At 46.8% G+C, this 23,972-nt stretch overlaps 1 protein-coding gene across 2 annotated transcripts; it reads left to right on the forward strand.

The window, feature by feature from the left end:
• Nucleotides 1–398: 398 nt before the first annotated feature.
• Nucleotides 399–23,355, forward strand: APOH (apolipoprotein H). Of its 2 annotated transcripts, none has more exons than XM_086355806.1 (8): nt 399–493; nt 1,098–1,274; nt 2,475–2,571; nt 3,760–3,836; nt 4,868–5,056; nt 8,335–8,514; nt 10,818–11,015; nt 22,773–23,355. In XM_086355806.1, the coding sequence occupies exons 1-8, from the start codon at nt 430–432 to the stop codon at nt 22,808–22,810; spliced, it is 1,020 nt and encodes a 339-aa protein (XP_086211932.1). In that variant the 5' UTR covers nt 399–429; the 3' UTR covers nt 22,811–23,355. The 2 variants fall into 2 exon arrangements, with proteins under 2 accessions (XP_086211932.1, XP_086211931.1); XM_086355805.1 differs by lacking the exon at nt 22,773–23,355 and adding an exon at nt 13,109–13,262.
• The last annotated feature ends 617 nt before the right edge of the window (nt 23,356–23,972 follow it).

Here is a 23,972-nt window from a genome sequence, read left to right on the forward strand (position 1 = left end):
GGTGGGGAGAGGAATCCCGAGAGTAAGTGACGGGCCTCAGTTTACACGCCGAGGCCAGGGCTGGAGCAGGTACTGCAGCTCAGGCTTTCCAGCCAGCACTACAGACACCAGGTGGTCTGGACCAGAGGCCGAGCAATCTGGAGCCACCAGGACGGTCTCAGAGGCAAGAACGAGCCACTCCGCACCGTTAACATAAGTGCGGTAAAGACAGAAACCGTCCATGAAGATTTCACACAGACTCACCAAGACGAAAAGTAAATGATTAAAGAAGGTAGGTTTGGAGTTCCTTTCGAACCGTGATCCTTTATCTTCTATTTACAGAGATAAAAGTACACCCCTAGATAGTTAATATGTAAGCACTTCAGTATTTACAGCTCCCCTTTTGGGAGAGGAAAGCCGCTCTGGCAGCGCCGGCGTGACCCACCCGCCATGCTTCCCCCAGTGCTCATCTTGCTGTCGGGGTTTCTCTGCCACGTTGCTATTGCAGGACGAAGTGAGTACTCATGGCTTTTGGGGAAAAAAAAAAGCATATCCAGTCCTGGGCTTCTCAGGGGACACTAGTGGTAAGGAACCTGCCTGCCGATGCAGGAGACGAGGGCTCGATCCCTGGGGCAGGAAGATCCCCTGGAGAAGGAAGTGACAGCCCACTACAGTGTTCTTGCCTGGGAAATCCTACGGACAGAGGAGCCTGGTGGGCTATAGTTCATGCAGTCACAGAGTCCGACGTGACTGAGCACACACCCAACCCTCTGGTAAATGTCAGGGGCCCATAGGGATTAGCTAAATTCTCTTCAGGGTGGATCCTGGGGAGACTGGATTGGTGCTTATTGTTTGATGAAGCCATGCTTAAACTCCTCGGCGAGATACTTAGCTCCTTTAAGCCTCAGTATACTGGCCTGGGAAATGGGGATAACACACCTAGCCCCCTTTAAAAGCTGGTGAGGAGCTTAGCTGGGGTACGGCACACGTCAAGTATTTGTAGCAAAACTCAGGGTAAGTGTTTTGGTAGCATTAAATGTTTTTCGTTTGTGTGGGCCAGCTAAACTTAAAAAGGCAAATATGGATTTCTCAACCAACTGCTCTGTGTTCTGTTTCAGCCTGCCCCAAGCCAGATGAGCTACCGTTTTCCACGGTGGTTCCACTGAAACGGGCCTATGAGCCTGGGGAGCAGATAGTCTTCTCCTGCCAGCCGGGCTACGTGTCCCGGGGAGGGATCCGGCGGTTTACATGCCCGCTCACAGGACTCTGGCCCATCAACACGCTGAAATGCACGCGTAAGTCAGCCTCCTTCCCCACATTCCCCGCTCATTCAGATCCTGTACGTGGCGGGGAGATGACCGACCTTGTCCAGCTCTGGGTGCAGAAGGCCAGCAGAGCCGCCGGGTGGGGGCAGTGGGCACAGAATGCCAACAGAGCCGTGGGGTGGGGGGCAGTGGGCGCAGAAGGCCAGCAGAGCCGCGGGGCGGGGGGCAGTGGGGGTGGGCTTCATGGGAGGAGAGACTGCGGACAGTCAGTGCTGTTTTCCAAAAGCCAGGAGGAGAGGGTGGGCAGAGGATGAGTTGGTTAGACGTCATCGATGACTCAATGGACATGAATCTGAGCAAATTCTGGGAGACTGTGGTGGACAGGGGAGCCTGGCGTGATGCAGTCCATGGGGTTACAAAAGGTCAGATGGGAATTAGCCACAGTGACTGGAATGAGCCAGGGGAGATTTTAAAAAGAGACTTGGTGTGAGAAAAGGAGAGGGGGGCACTGCAGATGTGAAAAGAGAAGTAGATATGATGTTCAAATTATATTTCTAATAAAATACAAACATATTATATCAATGTTATACATAATATATACAATATTATGCATTATATATATATATATATATATATATATATAATATCAGGGGGCTTCCCAGGTGGCTCAGCGGTAAAGAATCCACCTGCCAACACAGGAGACTCAAGAGATGCAGGTTCAATCCCTGGGTCAGAAAGATTCCCTGGAGAAGGAAATGGCAACACACTCCAGTACTCTCGCCTGAGCCTGGCGGGCTACAGTCCACGGGGTCGAGAAAGAGGAGAAAGAGAAGAACACGACTGAATGACTCAACAACCACAACAAAGCGAACATTTAGACTGTTCGATTTTTGTCTTTGTGACTAACAGTTATAATGTGCAGACACCTCCCTGGGGGCCAGTGATTCAGACTCTGTGGGTCCACTCCAGGGGGCGTGGGTTCTCCCTGGTTTGGGAACTAAGATCCCGTGAGCTGCATGCCCCGCCATCAAAAAAAGCAACAACAACAAACAAGAAGTAACAACACGATGGACGCCTCAGTGCGTGTGTCACTTAGATTATTTTGAGTTAACTTCTGAAAATAGTTATCACTAGCATCACTGGATCAAAAGATAGAAATGAGATTAAACATTTTTATTTTAACAGGAAATTCTGCAACTAGACAATGATGTTTTTATCTTTAAATCACAGCCAGAGTATGTCCTTTTGCTGGGATCTTAGAAAACGGAACGGTACGCTATACAACGTTTGAGTATCCCAACACCATCAGCTTTTCTTGCCACACGGGGTAAGGACTTTTGGCTCACAGAGGCCGCGCTTTCCTGCCCCCTTAAGCTGAACATCAAGGCCGGCCCCTATTTTATTTCTAGTCTTTAGGCTGCACTTGCTGAATACAAATCACTGAATAAAAATCCACAGTGGGGTTGGGGGTGGGGTGGAGAATACAGCAGTCAGTGAAATACGAAGTTGATGCTCTATCTAATTTTCCTGCACCCGATTAGCTACTCATACGAGGAGTACATTGAAATTATTGAAGCCAGGTGATAATTCTTTATAAAATCTTGGCTTGGGGGTTAAAGTATTCTAGTAGTCAGACTTGGGCTTTAGGCTAATTTGATGGACCGTGACCTAGGTTCAGTGGTAAAGAATCCGCCTGCTAATAACGCAGAAGGCGCGGTCGATCCCTGGGGTTGAGAAATCCGTTGGAAAAAGACATGGCAACCCTCTCCAGGATTCTTGTCTGGGAAATCCCATAGACAGAGGAGCCTGGCGGGCTGCAGTCCATGGGGTTGCAGAGTCGGACAGGACTGAGCACACAGCAGGAGAATTCTGCGGAGAAGGCTGAGGGTGGTGGTGTAGAAACACCCTCCTTCTCACCAGGGCTGCCTCCCAGGGAAGGAAGCGGCAGAATTTCACTGAGGATCCTGGTTTGTGATTAGAGATTAAGAAATGCTGTGTGTGGAAGAGAAAGGCAGTCCTTTCAACGGAAACACCAATTTATTGATGAGTGATCTTGAATACATTGTCTTCAAGGACAATGGCACATTTATAATGTTAATAGACAGCATTGTTATTACACATTTGGGCCAACAGGCTCTCAGAAAATGAGTATTAGAGATTACTTGGTGTGATTCACTTTTGTGATTCCCAAAAAAGACGTGAGTCTTGGATTAGAAGCCGTTACCCTGATACCCTGACCAGCTGGTTGGGGACCAAGGGTTTGGGGACTGGGAGGGAGGGTGGGCCTCCACACCCAGCGGTGATGGGAGCCTCTCCTGCTTCAGCAATTGCCTTGAAGCCCCAGGCTGGGAGGCTTGCTGAGCCTTAGAGGAGTTTAAGCCTCTCAGGAAAACAGTATTCTAAGATGGAAAAGAAGCCAATAGTATTCATCTGCAGCACTGCTCGATGGAAAAAAATTTGAGGTGCCAGGGGTGGATGACTCTGTAATTTAATGGGTTCAATTTTCCCTCCGCAGGTTTTATCTGAAAGGAGCTAGTTCTGCGAAATGCACTGCGGAAGGGAAGTGGAGCCCAGACCTTCCTGTCTGTGCCCGTGAGTCTCCGGGTCCAGCTCTAGGAGGGTGACCGCTTGGTTGGCCTGGGATGTTCCTGGTTTTATCAATACAAGATCTACACCCTGAAACCCCTCAGTCCCAGCTCCCTGAGGTGGCTGCTCACCTCTTTTGGGACTGTTCATCCTGATGTCTTCTTAAAATGATTTTATTTATTGATTTTTGTGGCTGTGCTGGGCCTCGGTGGTCGCGTGGGCCTTTCTCTCATCGCGGCGAGTGGGGCCACTCTGATTGCGGTGCGCGGGCTTCCGTTGGCAGGGGCTTCTGTCTAGACCACAGGCTGCTGGGCACACCGGCTGCGTTGCTCCATAGCACGTGGGAGCTTCCTGGATCAGGGATCGAACCCATGTCCCCTGCACTGGCAGGTGGGTTCTTTGCCAAGGAGCCACCAGGGAAGCCCCATCCTGGTCTCCCACTCTGGAAGGTGAACCAGCCCCTTTGGAGTGACACACCCTGGCCTGAGCTTTGAAACTCTACATCACTTAGGTCAGGATGGCAACCCACCTCTGAGTCCCTGCGTGAAGCCACTTGTGCAAGCGCCACACAGAGAGGGTACAAAAGCGGGAGGTATTCAGTGGGAGCAGACACATCGGCGCTGACACCAAGGTGCCACGCAGACGTCGCAGTGGCGAGCTGCCATCAGCAGCTACCGCGTGATGCTGGCTCGGTGAGGCCCTTCACCAGTTCTGACTCCGAGAAAGGTCTTCAAGGCAGTGTTTTGTTCCAAGACGTCTGGTCGCCTAAGCAACATGGTCTTGTAACAGGCAGATCAGCGATGGCAACACTTAAATCCCCTTCATTTTTCAGTTTTCTGGCCGGCCCAGACATCTGATTTTCCGATCACATTTTCTTCCCTGGCTTCTCCAATGGACTGTGGTTATCCTGGCATTTGATCGAATTTTGCATTTTCTCAAGTTAATCTTTGGATTTTTTCCTTTCTGTAAAGAGTATTTTGTTTAAAAAAAGACTCAGCTATTTCCATTCAAATGACAGTTCTTTTTTTTTTTTTCAGCTATAACCTGCCCTCCACCACCCATACCCAAGTTTGCAAGTCTCAGCGTTTACAAGCCGTTGGCTGGGAACAACTCCTTCTATGGCAGCAAGGCAGTCTTTAAGTGCTTGCCACACCACGCGATGTTTGGAAATGACACCGTTACCTGCACGGAACATGGGAACTGGACGCAGTTGCCAGAATGCAGGGGTAGGTGCCACGATACGGCAGAGCAGTCGTGGGAGTGCAGGGCCTCGCTGCTGAAGGGGGCTGCACATTCCGCTCTCCAGAGGGTTCTGAATGACCCTGTTTACCGTGGCCTCTGCCCTGTGCCTGGGGCTGAGGGTACCAGGTGAGGGGGCCCTGGCTTCTAGCTCAGGGTGATGAGAGGTGATGCAGTGGACAGTCTGGAGCAGCCTGGGAGAGCTCCTGGGAGGAGGACGTGGGGGTGGAGTGGGGGACAGTGCAGCCTGCCACAGGAGGGGGAGCCAGGGAGGCGGGGACAGGGAAGAACAGGGCGTGAGCATGGACAGCTGAATGTTACAGTGAGGTTGGTGAAGAGACGCCTGGATTAAACTGGGAAGTCCAAAGAGATTAGGGCTTCCCTGGTGGCTCAGAAGGTAAAGAATCTGCCTGCAATGCAGGAGATCTGGTTTCGATCCCTGGGTCGGGAAGATCCCCTGGAGGAGGAAATGGCAACCCACTCCAGTATTCTTGCCTGGAGAATCCCATGGACAGAGGAGCCTGGCGGGCTACAGTCCATGGGGTTGCAAAGAGTCAGACACAGGTGAGTAACTAACGCTTTTGCTTTACTTTCAAGAGATTTAAAGTGAAAAACTGGGTTGCGATCAGATCGATATAAGCTTTTGTAGTTTTTACCTAAATTTAAGAATCACAAGAATATTCAATTTAAAAATATATATGAAAATTCTTTCTCCTTTAATTGGAATCATCGTTGCTATATTTATTTATTTGTTTATTGGCCATGTGGCATGTGGGATCTTCCCCGATCAAAGATGGAACCCGTGCCTCCTGCCGCGGGAGCGTGGAGTCTTAACCGCTGGGCCACCAGGGAAGTCCCATTACTGTCTTTGAATTTGTCCACTGCATAACGAGCAGGTAGAGTAAAGAATTTATCATGCACACGAGGAGTGGCACTGAAGACTGTTACCCTCTCGCGCAGTGGACAGGACAGACGTCTGCTGAACGATTCCAGCAGAAGTACTTAATAGCACAGGGACGCTCTTGCTACTACTGATCCCTAGCACCTTCTGCGGGACTTAACTCACGCGCAGTGGATGGGACAGACGTCTGCTGAACGATTCCAGAAGTACTTAAGTAGCACAGGGACGCTCTTGCTACTACTGATCCCTAGCACCTTCTGCGGGACTTAACTCAGGGCCTGGTGTCCTGCTATTCACACATGTGTCATCTCATTTAATTCTCCCAAGTCCTAAGTAGTGGGTTCTTCAAGGGGTTGTTTTTCTTCTTATTTTCAGCTGTTTACATTGATATGTCAGCCATCAGCATGTTGTAACATTCTCTCTCTTTCTTTCTATAGACATGCTTTTTCCCCTGAATTTTCTGAAAATAAGTTATACACATCATGACACTTACCCATGAACGCTTCAGCAGCATGAACCTCCTAATAACAATGAGATTCTCCTATGTTATCCCTGTACCCAAGATATTTAACATATTTGGAATTACGATAATAATTTAAACAATCATATACAATTAGCAATATTTATTTCATATGCAAATTGCCCCACCTGATCCAGAAGTTCCTTTACACACACGTTTTGTTCTGTGTGAAATCTAATCGTGAACCACGCCTGTGTCTGGTTGTCACGTCTCTTTAGTCTGCTTTACGAGGAGGAAATGGCAGCCCACTCCAGTGTTCTTGCCTGGAGAATCCCAGGGGCGGGGGAGCCTGGTGGGCTGCCGTCTATGGGGTCGCACAGAGTCGGACACGACTGAAGTGACTTAGCAGCAGCAGCAGCAGCAGCAGCAGCTGCAGTCCTGTAGTTAGGAATGATCCTCTGCCTTCTCAGTCATCTTTCATTGATGTTTATGAAGAGTGCATGCTGGATGTCTTTAGAAGTTTCCAGAATGTGAATTTGGTTGCTTATTTACTCATGATTAGACTCAAGTTAACACTCTTTAGGAATGCACTCCCTCTCAGCAGAAGGCACTGCTGTCAGCCAGCACTGTCGGGCGTGACGCGATCCTGTGGTCACGGGGGCACACCCTTCTTCTCTTGGTGAAAAAGAGCGTCTCTTCCTCTTTGGAGTTAGTACGCAGCCTGTGGGTGGTAGTTTGAGGCTATGTGAACACCCGCTCTTGAGCAGTCATTGATAACCCGGGACTCAGTCAGCTGAGGCCCTGATGGTTGCAAAGTGGTGGCTTTCTCATGTTATCTGTCCTTGATATTTATTACCTGGAATTCTTCTACAGGGAAAAGTTTTTCTCCCATGGACTGTTTCTCTTTAGTTTTATTATAGACTCATACATTCCTTTGCACTCAATTTGCTAAAGAACCAAAACTGATCCAAGCAGTCCAACTTCGAATTTTGTACTCTTTTTGAAAAAACCCATTTGATTTATTTGGCTGTGCTGGGTCTTAGCTGCAGCACAGGGGATCTTTTAGCTGAAGCATGTGGTATCCAGTGCCCTGACCAGGGGTGGAACTCGGGAGCGTGGAGTCTCAGCCGCTGAACCAGGGAAGTCCCTGGATTTTGTATCCTTGAACCATCGCATTAGACTACCTTCCAAAAGCTCTGTGCTCCTCCATCCAGCCTGGTTTTCTGTAGTGTGATAAAGAGGGGACAACAGAGGATGAGATGGTTGGGCGGCATCACCGGCTCAATGGACATGAACTTGAGCAAACTCTGGGAGACAGTGGAGGACCGGGAAGCCTGGCGTGCTGCGGTCCATGGGGTCACAAAGAGCTGGACAGACTTAGTGACTGGACGAGGACGACAAAGACGGGTGTGGGTTTCGGACTTCAGCGCCAGGGTCTTAAGGCCAGGGGGCAGCACTGCTTGTCTCCTCCGTGCTCCGTGCTGGCTTCTTGTATGGTCTGAAGACAATCATCAGAATTGGGTTTAACATTTAAAACCCAAACAATAGTGCTCTACTGTGCATGGAGGGAGTCTTTGTGTTCTAATTTCATGGTCTGATGATTAAAAGGCACAGACTTTTCTTTCGTTCAAACCCACCATCTTAGACGGTGTGCAGATGAAGTTTGCAATAAATAATACCTTGTGATTATACGAAAGCCCAAAGAACTTGGTAACTCATTAATTTACTTTCAAAGTCTTGTTGTTTCTCTGTTAATGCCCAGGGTCTCACGAGGATAAGATAAAGGGGAAATCAGAGGAATCACGCAGTGACTCACGGGTGTAAGAGAGGAGCTCCTAACCATTCTGTGATCACCGGGCCCCACACTGTTTATGCTAACATGGCTTACTGCTTAAACTTTTTAGAAGTAAGATGCCCATTCCCATCAAGACCAGACAATGGGTTTGTGAACCATCCTGCAAATCCAGTGCTCTACTATAAGGACACCGCCACCTTTGGCTGCCATGAAACGTATTCCTTGGATGGACCGGAAGAAGTAGAATGCAGCAAATTCGGAAACTGGTCTGCACAGCCAAGCTGTAAAGGTATGCGATGTGGGTAAGGGCTCAAACCGCCTGCAGACTCATCCCGTGAATCTCCTTTACTTGCCGTTTTCTTGTTCCAATCATTTTCCACTTTTTTTCTCAGAGTGGCTTCACAGCTCCGGGGATTTCTGTGAACACGGGGAAGCTTCACGCCTAGCAAGCCTGTGTACGATTTAAACACTATATACTTTATTCATTTATTTATTTTTGGCTTCATCGGGTCTCAGTTTCAGCTCTCGGGCGCTGTAGCTTTGGCATGCAGGCTAGCTGCCCTGCTGTGTGTGGGCTTTTGGTCTCCTGAACAGGCATCAGGCCCACAGCCTATGCACTGGAGGGCAGATTCTCAACCGCTGGGCCACCAGGAGGTCCCTCCTGACTGCGCGAGACGAGCGTTCTGTTGTCAGCCTTGGTAACGCGGTGGGAGATTGTGTGGGCTTCCTACAACTGCTTTTATGTCCTGGCCCACGACCATCCTGTTTAACTTGGTTCTAGTCAAGACTCTTCTCACCGGGGCAAAACCCCACCACACAGTCAAGAGAGTTCCTGGAAATGGTGATTAACTACAAACGGGCAACGGGTGATCATATAGACCATGAGTATGGGGAAATGAGGACGGGAACTCAGAGTCAGGAACCGCAGCTACTCTCTCCATGTCTTACGGCCTCAGGGGCTGCCTTGCACCTCTGTTTCTCCGCTTACTCAGCTTGAAGCTGGCCTGATTCTGTGCCAGGACCTCTCACCTGAAGGATCATCACTGGGGGCATCTTTTCCCTGAGAAGTTGGCTCCTTTGGCGTCATCGCTCCTTGGTCTGGCCCGTGTTGCGCTTGTGCAGAGAGCATCAGGTGGGCGCTGTGCTTCTGCTCAGGCTGCTGTGGGCTGGAAGGACATTGGGCAAAATGGAGAATGACTAGGTTGGGGTCTCCTCGAAGCAGAGCCTGAGACAGGGATTCAAACACAGCTGATTTACTGAGCCTCAGGAAACAGAGTGAGGCAGGTAGGATGGAGCCGGACACTGCGCGTTAGAAGCGCCTGGAGGGCTTGTTTCAACAGTCTCTGCTTCGCTGGGTCTGGAGTGGGACCTGAGAACTAGCGTTTCTACCAGGTCCCCAGGAGATGCTGGTGCTGCAGACACGGGGCCCATGTCTGGAACGAGGATGTGGGCTCAGCTAGAGTGTAACTTCAGTTTAATCCCCGGGGGGGCTCTGGACAGGGCCGCTGATCCCATGGAGAGGCGAGGGGACTTGTTTATCTTGATCCCCTTGTGAATCTGCACGGGCTGGGCTGCCCACTTCCCTGCCCCTGGGCTGACGTGCACGTTCTCCTGGGAGAGGAGGCGCTCTGTGGCTGAAGGCTGTTTTTCAGAGAAGGGAACACTTGTCAGGTGTTACCAGCAACACTCACTTGGCTCGGGGGTGGGTGCGCCCGTTCAGTGAATGGGAGCTGAGTGGGCAGGGGAGGCTTACCTGCAGCAGCAGTGTCTTTTAAAACACATTTTATTGGAGTATGGGAGCTTTACAATGCTGTGTGTTTCTACTGTACAGCAAAGTGCATCAGCCACACGGAGACACACGTCTCCTCCCTTTTGGACTTCCTTCCCACGAGGTCACCACGGAGCACTGAGTGGACTCCCCGTGCCGTGCAACAGGCTCTCATTAGTTATCTTATGCAAAGTACCAACAGTGTATATGTGTCAACCCCAGTCTCCCAACTCCTCCCACCCGCTTCCTGCCCCTCAGGAACCATACGTTTGTGCTCTCCATGTGTGTATCTGGAGAAGTGCTTTTTAAAAAAACGGTTTATTTATTTATTGGCTATGCTAGGTCTTCACCGCTGTGTGGGCTTTCCCTAGTTGCTACCAGAAGGAGGAACCACTAGAAGTGAACGGAGGCTACTCTGGGACGCGGCGTGAGGCTTCTCCCTGCGGTGGCTTCTCTGGTTGCTGAGCACGGGCTCTGGGGCCTGTGGGGGTCTCCCCAGGCCGGGGACCGACCTTGCATTGCAAGGCGGATTCTTAACCACTGGACCATCAGGGAAGCAGAGCACCTGATGCTTCTTCTCTGACCTTCTCACCTGGCTACTCCAGGCGAAGAAAAGGTGATCTAGGAAATCACGGTTCATGGTCCTGCTGATAAAGAACCGCAGTTGGCAATGATGCTGAGGCTATTCACGATGCACCTTCTTAAAATCTCCTCCTCTTGGGCCATTGGTTTCAGGTCTACTCATCCAGTGGCTCTGATGTTACATTCTCTTTAAGAAAGAGAAAGTGAAGTCCTGTCTTGACTATAAATATTGTCTCTTTCAGCATCTTGTAAGTTATCTGTTAAAAGAGCTACTGTGATATACGAAGGAGAGAGAGTAGCTATCCAGAACAAATTTAAGAATGGAATGCTGCATGGCCAAAAAGTTTCTTTCTTCTGCAAGAATAAGGAAAAGAAGTGCAGCTACACAGAAGATGCTCAGTGCATAGACGGCACCATCGAGATTCCCAAATGCTTCAAGGGTGAGTTTAATGCTGGAGTGTTTAGCTGGCATCTGCCTTGCCCTGGCCATAATCAGTACTTAAAAAATATTTCAGTTTGTTTTGGAATATAGCTGATTAACAATGTTGTGATAGTTTAAGGTGAACAGCAAAGGGACCCAGCCATATACATATGCCTGTATCCATCCTCCCCCAAGCTCCGTTCCCATCCAGCCTGCCACACAACACTGAGCAGAGTTCCCTGTGTGGTACGGGAGGTCCTTGTTGGTTATGCATCTTAAATATAGATGTGTGTACATGTCCATCCCAAACTCCCTGACTATCCCTTCTCCCTATCCCTTCCCCTGGCCACCGTACGTTCCTTCTCTACCTCTGTTTCTGCTTTGTAAGTAAGTTCATTTGTATCGTTTCCTTCTGGATTCCACACATAAGGGCTGTCGTACGACACTTTTTCTTCTGCCTCACTTGCTCAGTGTGACCATCTCTAGGTCCGTCCATGTCGCTGCAAAGGCATCACTTGTTCTTTCTAACAGTCGAGTAATCACAATCTGCACTTTTATGATTGACACATAATGACTAAAAGAAGCCATGTCAGTTTGGCCACTGGATTTTTAAAAGGAGGGTTAGACGGGAGAAAACGGCAAGATGAACAGTAACTGCATTTGGTATTTCCAGTTTCCTTTCCGATTCTTTTCCTTAAAACTCAGTCAGGATTGGGGCTTTCTTTGATGAGTGTTAAATTATGCCATGGTGTCTAATTCCAGATTATGCGTGAATAATAATAATGATATTGAAAGGAATACTGAATAGTAATATTTACCACCTCTTGAGCCCAAATGATAATGAACTCACCCCAAATTACAAAGTAATTCAAGTCAGTGGTCGTTGGTTTACAGATCTAACATTTCTTTCCCTCTTTTGACAGTTCCTAGAGTTTGAAAAGTACCCATTAGAGAAAAGTATTCATTAGAGCAAAACATTTAAAGAAAGATGACCCTGTGTTTGTGTGAGATAAAGGAGTGTACAATGGTCAGCATTTAAGCCATCAGTTTCAGGTCTAAATAAATACCTTTGTTACCACAAAGGAGGAGCCAGCCAGAGGCTGAAGCTGATTGTATCTAGGTTTAGAGATGCTTCTAGAATGTTGTTAGCCTGTATCAGCTGGCAGAGGACACAGATGGGAGCAGACTGGGGAAGAGAGAGGTCTGAGAAGTGGGCAGCTAGAGACAGGAGGAAATGAGAACCAGCAAACAATACCCACCTCATAGGTCTGATGACTAGAAATCTTACACAGGACATATGGTGAGTGCTCAATGATAAGCGTGACCGTTCTTTTCACTCTAATTACAAACAGTTAGAAACGCACTGCATAAATTGTCATTGTTCAAGATACAGCAGAGCCCTGGTGCGATGTTACATATTGCTAAGTCATTTCAGTCATGTCTGACTCTGTGTGACCCCATAGACGGCAGCCCACCAGGCTCCCCGATCCCTGGGATTCTCCAGGCAAGAATACTGGAGTGGGTTGCCATTTCCTTCTCCAATGCAAGAAAGTGAAAAGTGAAAGGGAAGTCGCTCAGTCGTGTCCGACTCTTAGCGACCCCATGGACTGCAGCCCACCAGGCTCCTCCATCCATGGGATTTTCCAAGCAAGAGTACTGGAGTGGGGTGCCATTGCCTTCTCCGTGTTACATATTAAAACTGACAAATAATCCTAGTACAGATTGGCAGAAAAAGTACTAGCAGAGGGTGATTTTAAAAAGTCAAATAGGGCTGGTTAATGTGTTTCTTCAGGCTGCTCTCCCCTACAGTCTGCCGACAAATGAGTGCTGTGGGTACATTGGGGAATAAACACAGGGCTGATGCAGCTTTTCTTTTAATCTTGAGTGTCAGAATTATATAGAACTTTTCATTTTCTCGCTTGGAAATGATTGCTTTATCTTTCCCCTGATGTTTTCTCGAATCACTTAAACCTCACATGGAATGCTTTCATTCATATAATTAGATTTATTCTACACGTTTATAAAATGTATTTGATTTGGCTTGGCTATTTAACAAATTTAAGAAATGATTGTTTCTCTTAGAGTATTTATTTATTTTTTCTCCCCAAACAGAGCACAGTTCTTTAGCTTTCTGGAAAACGGATGCATCTGACGTAAAACCATGCTAAGCTGGTTTTCACACTGAAAATTAAATGTCATGCTTATATGTGTCTGTCTGAGAATCTGATGGAAACGGAAAAATAAAGAGACTGAATTTACCGTGTCAGCCATTGCAGTGTCACTCCGCATGGTAGCTTACTTTTAGTTATGTTTTTTTGCTTGCTATTGTTCAGTTGCTAAGTTATGTCCAACTCTTTGTGACCCCTTGAACTGCAGCATGCCAGGCTCCCCTGTCCTTCACTGTATCCCAGAGTTTGCTCAAATTCATGTGCACTGAGTCATGATACTATCCAACCATCTCATCCTCTGCCGCACCCTTCTCCTCTTGCCCTCGATCTTCCCCAGCATCAGTCTTTTCCAGTGAGTTGGCTCTTCACATCAGTTCAGTTCAGTTCAGTCTCTCAGTTGCGTCTGACTCTTTGCGATTCCATGGACTGCAGCACACCAGGCCTCCCTGTCCATCACCAACTCCCGGAGTTTACTCAAACTCATGTCCATTGAGTCGGTGACGCCATCCAACCATCTCATCCTCTGTCATCCCCTTCTCCTCCTGACCTCAATCTTTCCCAACATCAGGATCTTTTCAAATGAGTCAGCTCTTTGCATCTGGTGGCCAAATTAAGAAACCCAAATATTTGGAACACTGCTCTCGCACAGCTGTGAATGGAAAGTGTAAATAATTACCTGGTTACCCAGTTCCCCTCTCCCTAACTCTACTCTTAAGTGCTTTCACTCAAAACAACTGCAATGCAATTGTTTTCTTAGAATGGTCCATAGACCCCAGCATCAGTATCGCCTGGTAATAATCACAAAGGAAAAAATGCGATGTACTGGAATTTCTGAGGTTGGCCCCCAAATATGCATTTGTAACCAAGTCCCCAGATAACTGCCTTTTTGAGAAGTATCACTGTAAAGGATAAACAAAGTGCATAGCCCTTCAGGCCAGTAGAACTGGGTCTGGACTGGGACAGCTTGGTTTACATAACGCCTGTGCGTCTCTCCCTGTCCACCAACACGCCTCTGGCCCGTCGCCGATGTTGCTCCTTTCTCTATATTTAACTTCCTTGCCCCTTTCTCCTTCCGTAGGAGGTGCTGGCAAACCGCACCCCAGGCTCAGCTTGTGTTTCCTATGCCTGCACCAGAGCAGCTGAACATTGCTGGAAAAAAAGGAACTTCACAATTACGCTATTAGGTCCCGCCTTGATCCATGAGCATGAACGTCACACGAGCTCAGCTGTGCCCGGCAAGATTGCCGCCTCGTTTCTCTAGTTGGTTCTCGCCCCGCCTCCCCGACACGGCTGTGTCTTCTCAGCCCTGCTCAAGCCACCCTCCATCCCTCTCAGACAATATCCCGCTCTTATTTCACCAGGAAAATAGGAAAGGCCCTTCAGTCTTTGCACGACCAAGTCTGTCACCTCAGCGGTAGTACCGAGTTCTCTGCGCTCTTTCTCCTTACTCTGAGATCCCATCTAAGGGCAAACCTCATGCCCGGGACCCCATCTTCTGTCTTCTTAGTTAAGAGTTTTGCTCCTGTGATGAACGATCTTCCATTTTCTCCCCCTTTCTATTGGAGCAGTTCCACACAAATATACAATAATGTGGTTGAGTCGCTCTTATCCAACTCTCTGTGACCCCATGGACTGCAACACACCAGGCTCCTCTGTCACCACCATCTCCCAGAGCTTGCTCAAACTCATGTCCTTTGAGTCCATGACACCATCCAACCATCTCATCCTCTGTCGCCCCCTTCTCCTCCTCCCCTCAATCTTTCCCAGCATCAGAGGCTTTTCCAATAACATCATCACTTAAAAAAGAAAACCTTGCTGTTACCTCACATCATTTGCCAGCTACTGCTCTCCAGCTGTGTCAACTTAAACTAGTCACAACCTAAAGTTGAGAGTTATGTTTTATTTGGTGGGAATTTTTAGGACTTCAAGTCCTGGAGACTTGAAGCATCTCAAGTGACTGAGAGAACTGCTCTGAGGAGGTGGGAGGGGAGTCAGGTTATACAGAAGTTTGCCGTGAGTGGACGTCAAGCGTGTTTTTGTGAATTAAAGAAAGCCAGATATCTCAAGCGGAGAAGGCAATGGCCACCCACTCCAAGACTCTTGCCTGGAAAATCCCATGGACGGAGGAGCCTCGTGGGCTGCAGTCCATGGCGTCGCTAGGAGTTGGACACGACTGAGTGACTTCACTTTATTTTTTCACTTTCATGCATTGGAGAAGGAAATGGCAACCCATTCCAGTGTTCTTGCCTGGAGAATCCCAGGGATGGGGTAGCCTTGTGGGCTGCCATCTATGGGGTCGCACAGAGTCGGACACGACTGAAGAGACTTAGCAGCAGCAGCAGCAGATATCTCAAGGTGAGAAACTGGTGCTTTTCTGGGAACAGGGAGATGCAGGCGTCTGGACTCCTTGAAGTCGCTGCTTCGTGCACACCTCGGCCCTCTGGGCAGGCTCCTGAGTCCTCACCGCTCACCCACGGGGTAGCTGCGGCCTCACGGTTCAGACCGCAAGTACTGTTCTCCTCCGGGCACCCTGAGGGCTCAGAAACTCATACGTGGAAGGCCAGATTGCTGCCGGCTGTGACATCCTTGTTTATTATGGTGGCAGAAAATACTCCATTTCTCATCTGTATCCCTTGTTTTTATAAAAGTCCCAGAAAGAGCTGTTGGTCTTTGCCGGCTCCAGCATTGTACACCCATCACAACTCTTCACCTCGGTCTCCCCCAGAGGCCTCTTCTCACGCACGCTTGGTCCTCAGGACTCAGTCGCCTTCCCCTGGCGCGCGTCTGATCCCTTCACCAAGATGCTCTTCTGCACCTCTTCCCTTTACAGAAGCCAGTGTGGCTCTTCCCAGGTTGTCGTTCAAAATCTCCAAGTCCCATTGTTGTTGTCGTTTAGTCGTTCAGCTGTGTCCAACTCTTCTGGGACCCCATGGACTGTAGCCCACCAAGCTCGTCTGTCAATGCGATTTCCTAGGCAAGAATACTGGAGTGGGTTACCATTTCCTCCTCCAGGGGATCTTCCTGACCTGGGAGTCAAACTTGTGACTCTTGCATTGGCAGGCAATTTTTTATGACTGCACCTCTTGCATAGCCCGATTACTGTATATATATGTGCATATATATATTCAATATCCCATTATATATCACATCTTCTTAATCCACTCATCTGTTGATGGACACCTAAGTTGCTTCCATGTCTTGGCTATTGTGAGTACTGATGCTGTCAACACTGGGATGCATGTATCTCTTCCAGTTAGTGAAGAAAACATAGGCAGAACACCCTATGATGTAAATCATAGCAATATTTTCTTGGATCTGTCTCTTAAAGCAAACGAAATTAAACAAAAATAAACAAATGGAAAGTATTTACACTTAAAAATTTTTGCGCAGTAAAGGAAACCACTGACAAATCAAAAAGACAACCCACTGAATAGGAGAAAATATTTGCTAATTATATGACTGATAAGAGTCATGTATCAGTTTAATAAGATGCTGAAGCTCCAATACTTCGGCCACCTGGTGTGAAGAACTGACTCATTTGAAAAGACCCTGATGCTGGGAAAGATTACAGGCGGGAGGAGAAGGGGACGACAGAGGATGAGATGCTTGGATGGCATCACCGACTCGATGGACATGAGTTTGAGTAAGCTCCGGGAGTTGGTGATGGACAGGGAAGCCTGGCGTGCTGCAGTCCATGGGATCACAAAGAGTCAGACACGACTGACTGACTGAACTGAAGAGTTTAATAGCCAAAGTATATAAATAGCTCAGGCAACTCAACATTGAAACAAACAAAAAACAACCCAGTTTAAAAAAAGGCAAAAGGCCTGAATAGACATTTTTCCAAAGAAGATACACAATGGGCATGAGAAAAGATGCTGCACATCATTAATTGTCAGAGAAATGCAAATTAAAACCACAATGAGACACCAGCTCACACCGGTCAGAGTGGTCATCATCAAAGAGGCCACGAACAACAAAAACGGAGAGGCTGTGGGCAGAGGGAGCCCCCTCCTCTCTCGGTGGGAATGTGAACTGGTGATCCACCGTGGAGAACAGTGTAGAGGTTCCTTAAAAAACAAAATAGAACTACCGTACGATGCCGCAATTCCCTCCTGGGTATTTATCTGACCGTATAGGTTCTTTCAAATCTGTCTTGCTGAAACTTTTTGTAAGGAATCTCCAGGTTGAACTTCTAATAGACTATTAAAAAAAAAACACAAAAAACCTCCTGGAATATGGCAAGTTTGTTGTGGATGGCTTTTTGCATAATCTTTTTCACTGGAAGGCATTTCAGGCCACTGGGTAGGCTTGAGTCCTTGAAAACTAATCAGAGTAGACTTTAGAGCTTAGGCCATAGTACTGATTCCTCTAACTTAATGATATTTTTACAGAAAGAAAAATCTGCTCTTTTTCAGTTTGAAGAGGCAATTTGGATTAGCAGAGCCTATCAGGGGAGCCTCCCAGTTGCAGCTTAGTGATTGGTGGTCCGCTTGGTGATTACCTGGTCCACCCAGTGATCATGTGGTCCATTTAGCTCCGTAAGGGCACTCTCTGTTCAAAATGTTTTTCTTCTGAAACTCTTAGATCACCAGGCTGCCCGTCATCAGAATTCAGCTGTGCGCTCCCCACTCAGATCCAGTGACTTCGCTGCTGGCTCAGAGTCCAGAAAACAACGCTGTCCTGCGCACACAGGCAGCCTGGTGGGCAGAGTGAAGCATGACCACAGACGGCTGGCCTTCCATTTTAACATGGCCGAATGTGGCCTTTCCCATCGCAGGTGATGTCACTTAACCAGCGACTGCACACCCACTGCACCCCTCGAGCGCTCGAGGCCCACAGGAACTTGTTCTGTGGCCAGCAGGCCCCCTTGTGTGCTTCCCAATGACCAGCTCTCTTCTCTTCCAGTGTGGCAGGGGGACTTCTAAATGCAAAGGGATCCAGGTCTTTACTTTTGTTTCCTGTGATAACATATTTATGCAAGGAGTTATGGAAAATGAACTCTCTTATTTCTAAGACATTGAACAATCTTTCAATATGTAGGTTCTCATTTCTGAGTCCCCCAAGCTGAATAACAAGTGTTCATTGGTAACGTTTCCTGGCTACTAGCCTGAAGGTCGTTCCCTGCCTTACACTGAAATAAAAGATTTAAAAGAAAGAGAAAAAAGAAAGCAAGCAAGGAAGGAAGAAAAAAGCTTGGAGTGTGTGCATATGGGTGTGAGTATATGTCTGCATGTGTGAGTGTGTGGTTGGTGTGTGTGTGTGTGTGAATGTGTATGTTGTGTGTTCTTTGTGAGCATGTGTATATGTGCATGCCTGTGTGAGTACGTGTGTACATGAGCATGTTTGTGTGCTTTCTGTGCACATATGTGCATGTGCGCATGCATGCGTGTGAGTGTGTTTACGTGTGTGTGCGTGAGTGTGTGTGTGCGCGTGTGTGTGCATGTGTGCGTGTGTATGCGTGTGTGTGTGCGTGTGTGCGCGTGTGTGTGCGCGCGTGTGGGTGCGTGTGCGTGTGTGGCATACCTAGTTCTTTCTGTGCTAATGCTGCCTCCTGGTGACGTCCACCACTTCTGAAAGTACACGAGTTCTGAAAGAAAGGATCGACGTTTCCCGAGTCAGGCACAGGGCAAGACGCCCCACGTATCTCACCCGTGTGAAGTCCATCTTCCCAAGCACCGTCAGGAAGGTAAAGAAACGGAAGCTCACGGAGTTCTGCCACCGGCTTACGCAAGCGGCGGAGCTAGTCAGCCACGCTTCCGCACTGGGTCTTTTCTCCCTTGCTCACACTGCTGGTTTAGCGGTGCATTTCCCAGTGGCTTCCTGGAAATAACTGAATCCCAAAGCTGAAGTTTTCCAGCCTAGGGAGGAGTGTGGAAACGGCGGTGGGGAGATTTTGGAATAGATGAGGTGCCCTAGGGGTGGTTGCTGGTCGAGTGAGTGCGGGCTAGAGCACCGTGTCCACGCGTCTTCCTCGGCTTCCGACGGGGCTTTGCATGTGTGTGGGTCAGTTGTCGTGTCCGACTCTTTGCAACCCATGGACTGTAGCCCGCCAGGCTCCTCTGTCTGTGGGATTTTCAGGCAAGAATACTGGAGTGAGTTGCCATTTCCTCTTCCAGGGGATCTTTCCAACCCAATGGGGTTACCTCCTGGATAAAAACATTGTACATTGAATATATCCTAAGTTGAAAATACATTTAAACACCCAACCTACTGCTGATCATAGCTTAGCCTAGCCGACTTTAAACGTGCTCAGAACCATTACATTAGCCTACAGTTCAGTCGGTAACGCATCTGTCTGCAATGCGGGAGTCGTGGGTTCAATTCCTGGGTCGGGAATTTCCCCTGGAGAGGGAAATGGCAACCCACTCCAGTATTCTTACCTGGGAAATCCCATGGACAGAGGAGCCTGGCTGGCGGGCTACAGTCCATGGGGTCGCAAGAGTCGGACATGACTTAGCGCTATCTTTCTTTCTTACAGTTGGCCAAAATCATCTATTGTAAAGCTTATCTTATAATAAAATGCCAAATATCTCATGCAATTTATTGAGTGGACTTCCTAGGTTGCTCAGTGGTAAAGAATCCACCTGCCGATGCAGGAGACATGGGTTTGTTCTGTGGGTCAGGAAGATCCCCCGGAGAAGGACCACTCCAGTGTCCGTGCTTAAGGAAACTGCATGGACAGAGGAGCCTGGCAGGCTATAGTGCATGGGGCTGCAAAGAGTGGGACAGGACTGTCAACTAAACAACAACCAAATGTATTGAGTACCGTACTGAAAGTGGAAAGCAGGATGGTTGGAAACTTACGGGTAATTTATCCTCCTGATCGCATGGTTTTCTGGGAGCCATGGCTGCCCCACGGCCAGCATCATGAGAGAGCATCTTGCTTCGTATCACTAGCTGGGAAAATATCCAAAGTCAACATTCAAGGTTTGGTTTCTACTACATCTGTATGACTTGCACACCATTATGCAAGTTAGGGCCATCGTAAGTGGGGGACTGTTTGTATTATTGAAAGACAGGGGCGGGGAGAGAATAGCCGATTTATCTCTGCTCATAGCCGCTGGCACCCACGGGTGGCCCAGGAAGGCATGGAGACCAGGCCACGGAGGAGGGGATGGAACAGTGACTTCACCTTACTCCTGGCAAAAGAAAGGCATCCAGAATCGTTGAGTTACAGGTTGTAACTCTGTTTTCTGGTGGTGATGAAAAGAAAATACTCCCCACTATTCTTGGTTTCTACTCTCTTTACATCTATTTGTGGTGTAATTTATAGTTCTGTGATCTATAAATAGAAAGTTCTGAACCATTTCCTATCCAATTTAAGGACTTTACTGGCCACAGGATTATTCTGATATATATCACTAATGTCTTTCATGCTGGTGTGCTCAGTCACTCAGTCAGGTCCAATTCTTTCCGACCCCATGGACTGTAGCTCGCCAGGCTCCTCTGTCCAAGGGACTTCCCAGGCAAGAATGCTGGAGTGGGTTGCCATCTCCTCCTCCAGGGGGGTCTTTCTGTGTCCCCTGGGTCTCTTGCATTGGCAGGCGGATTCTTTACCATTGCGCCATGTCTTGACAATAATAATGCTCTTTCTTGATATTATCTAAATTGCTTTCCATTTAGATGTCTGAGTCATTCGTGTATTTCAATCTAATGATAGAGAGGATCTTAATAATGCAAAATGGTGAATCACTGACTAAAATTTGGTTATTTAGGATAACAACTTATGCAATAATACTGTGTATAGAGCCATTTGCTGGGATTTAAACAATAAATTAAATTATTGAAGGTACAGGTATCATGTGAAACTCCTCCTCAAAATGGGCAAAGAACTAGAGAGGTATTTTGTAGAAGAATTTTTAAAAAGGACTAATAGAGATGCTTAAATATTTCAGCTGTTCTAAAGTGGAAAATGCAAATTAAACAGAGATGCTATTTTTATACACACAATTATCACAGATTAGAAAAATTGTTAATGTGAGACAATCACTCTCTGGAACTGTTGAGTGGAATTGCAAATTTGCCAAACACTTCCAGGAAGCAATTAGGCAGTACTGATCAAGAACTTTAATTTCTTTCATGCCCATAGGAATGTCTTTTATGGAGATAGCTGAAACTTCAACCAAGATGTATATATTAAGAGACATTTATTACAGTATTACTTGTAAGAGCCAAAATTGCTAATAATTTATATATCCAATCACTGGAAAATAAGTAAATTATGTTATATCCAAATGAAGCAAAACTACTACTACTACTACTACTAAGTTGCTTCAGTCATGTCCGACTCTGTGCGACCCCATGGACTGCAGCCTACCAGGCTTCTCCGTCCATGGGATACTCCAGGCAAGAACACTGGGGTGGGTTGCCATTTCCTTCTCCAATGCATGAAAGTGGAAAGTGAAAGTGAAGTCGCTCAGTCGTGTCCAAAGCAAAAATAAGTAGATATTAAAATGACTATATATGTGTAAGATTTGAGAACATATTTACTACTGTTAACAGTGGCTATTCATTAATGGTAGAATTACATGTAATTTTTATATTCTTTGTTAAACCTTTTCAATTTCCATATAGTGTCAACAAAACTTTTATAACCTGAAAAAACACTCAATTCAAAAATCTCATCTTATGGAGGACTTTCCTTGAGGTCCAGTGGTTAAGACTTTGCCTTCCAAAGCACAAAGTGTGGGTTCAATCCCTGGTTGAGGAGCTTAAAGACTAAGAGCCTAAGGGCCCATATGCCTCATGACCTAAAAACCAAAACATAAACAAAAGCAACATTGATTGAACAAATTCAATAGAGACTTTAAAAGTGGCCCAATTAAAAAAAATCTTAAATACAAAACCTCCAAAATCTCAGCTTGGGAAGAAACATTTTCTTTCTCTTTATAGTTCAGTTCAGTTCAGTCGCTCAGTCGTGTCTGACTCTTTGCGACCCCATGAACCACAGCACACCAGGCCTCCCTGTCCATCACCAACTCCCGCAGTTCACCCAATCCCATGTCCATTGAGTCGGTGATGCTATCCAACCAACTCGTCCTCTGTCGTCCCCTTCTACTCCTGCCCTCAATCTTTCCCAGCATTAGGGTCATTTCAAATGAGTCAGCTCTTTGCATCAGGTGGCCAAAGTACTGGAGTTTCAGCTTCAACATCAGTCCTTCCAATGAACACCCAGGACTGATCTCCTTTAAAATGGACTGGTTGAATCTCCTTGCAGTCCAAGGGACTCTCAAGAGTGTTCTCCAACACCACAGTTCAAAAGTATCAATTCTTCGGCACTCAGCTTTCTTCACAGTCCAACTCTCACATTCATACATGACCACTGGAAAAACCATAGCCTTGACTAGACGGACCTTTGTTGACAAAGTAATGTCTCTGCTTTTTAATATGCTGTCTAAGTTGGTCGTAACTTTCCTTCCAAGGAGTAAGCATCTTTTAATTTCATGGCTGCAGTCACCATCTGCAGTGATTTTGGAGCCCCCCAAAAATAAAGTCAGTCACTGTTTCCACTGACTCTTGATTATTCTTGATAGTAAGTGGAAATAATCCACAACAGTGATCCGAAGTCACTGACATTTGCTTTGTGTCTCATGTTTGCTTTGCAGTGTGTTCGTTAGTCACAGTCCCTCAAATTGTTGGATAACTTCACATGGAAGCTTTTGAAACCTCGATTTCAGAACATTAGAGAGAAGAAGATGGTGAATTCTGTAGTTTTATGTCTAAGTCAATGTTTTTCAAAATGAAGGCTATTTTTGGAGAGATTTGAGGGTATTTAGGAAGTAAAATTGACAAGACTTGAATCATCTTTAATTTCATTATGTAGAGAATCATTGATTCACACGCTTACATCTCTCTGTATGGTAAGTATGTAAGTTAGTAGAATGGCTTGTAAACTATTTTGTAATTCATTTTCTGTGAGTTTATTAGTAATTCATTTATTGGTATAGACTGAAACGCTACTTGCAGTGGAGGGTTTGAAAAAAGCATCTTGGAAAGAGTATGATTTCCCTCCAGAAGCTTGAAAGAAACTAGTTACAAATGAATGAATCTTCTATTTTCTTTATGGAAAATTGAAAAGATGCTTCAAGCTGTGTTTATGTTAGATTTGGCATCACACTGTGTGTATTGCAAAGATACTGCAGAAGGAATCCTGTTGTGAAATTACATGAAAAACAGTGGTAAACTGAATTTCTTTTAAATGAGTGTTTTTACAATTTAAATTTTGTTTCTGCTCGGTATTTTAAAATATATATATATATGTGTGTGTGTGTATATATATATATATATATATAGTTCAGAGCTTTTCTAGAAAAGTAATAGAAGACCAAAGAAAACCACAACATAGCAACGCAAACATGGAGATCGCTCTGATGTGGAAGAGACTTCTTGGAGCAGCAGAAATAAATTTTCCACTTGATCTTGCTGTTCTGCACAGAATTGGTAAACACAGTCTTTTCATTTTATTTCAGCGTCTTCAGAATTTGGGGTACGTTCTTTCAGATCTTGGATAGTTCTGAATCCAAAAAAAAAAAAATGTAATGTTCATTTTCTTGTCTAATTCAACGCTATTGGCCTCTGAGTTGTGAGATCACTTCTTTAGACTCATTCAATGTCATCTGTCCTAATAATGGGCACACCCCTCTGTGAATATCCTCCTGCGACCCCATTTTCTTTGCTCTTTATCTGTTTTTTCTCTACAGCCCCTAAAGTGTTGACAGGCTCCTATCCGAGCGGTATACCCGAGGGCAGCAGTGTCCCCACAGCGGTCTGGTCATCCTGGGAGTGTTGGCCTGGGATCGGTCTAG

The sequence above is a fragment of the Bos grunniens genome, chromosome 19 (assembly GCF_055505025.1).
Source record: "Bos grunniens cultivar Pamir isolate PY7600 chromosome 19, Bosgru_T2T1.0, whole genome shotgun sequence".
NCBI lineage: Eukaryota > Metazoa > Chordata > Mammalia > Artiodactyla > Bovidae > Bos > Bos grunniens.

Excerpts from the sequence above, each read along its gene's own strand:
- APOH (XM_086355805.1), top strand. The coding sequence starts at position 430 with ATGCTTCCCCCAGTGCTCATCTTGCTGTCGGGGTTTCTCTGCCACGTT. Across the intron at positions 2,572-3,759 it reads AGCTTTTCTTGCCACACGGG|GTTTTATCTGAAAGGAGCTA; the intron begins GTAAGGACTTTT and ends TTCCCTCCGCAG. Across the intron at positions 8,515-10,817 it reads TGCACAGCCAAGCTGTAAAG|CATCTTGTAAGTTATCTGTT; the intron begins GTATGCGATGTG and ends TGTCTCTTTCAG.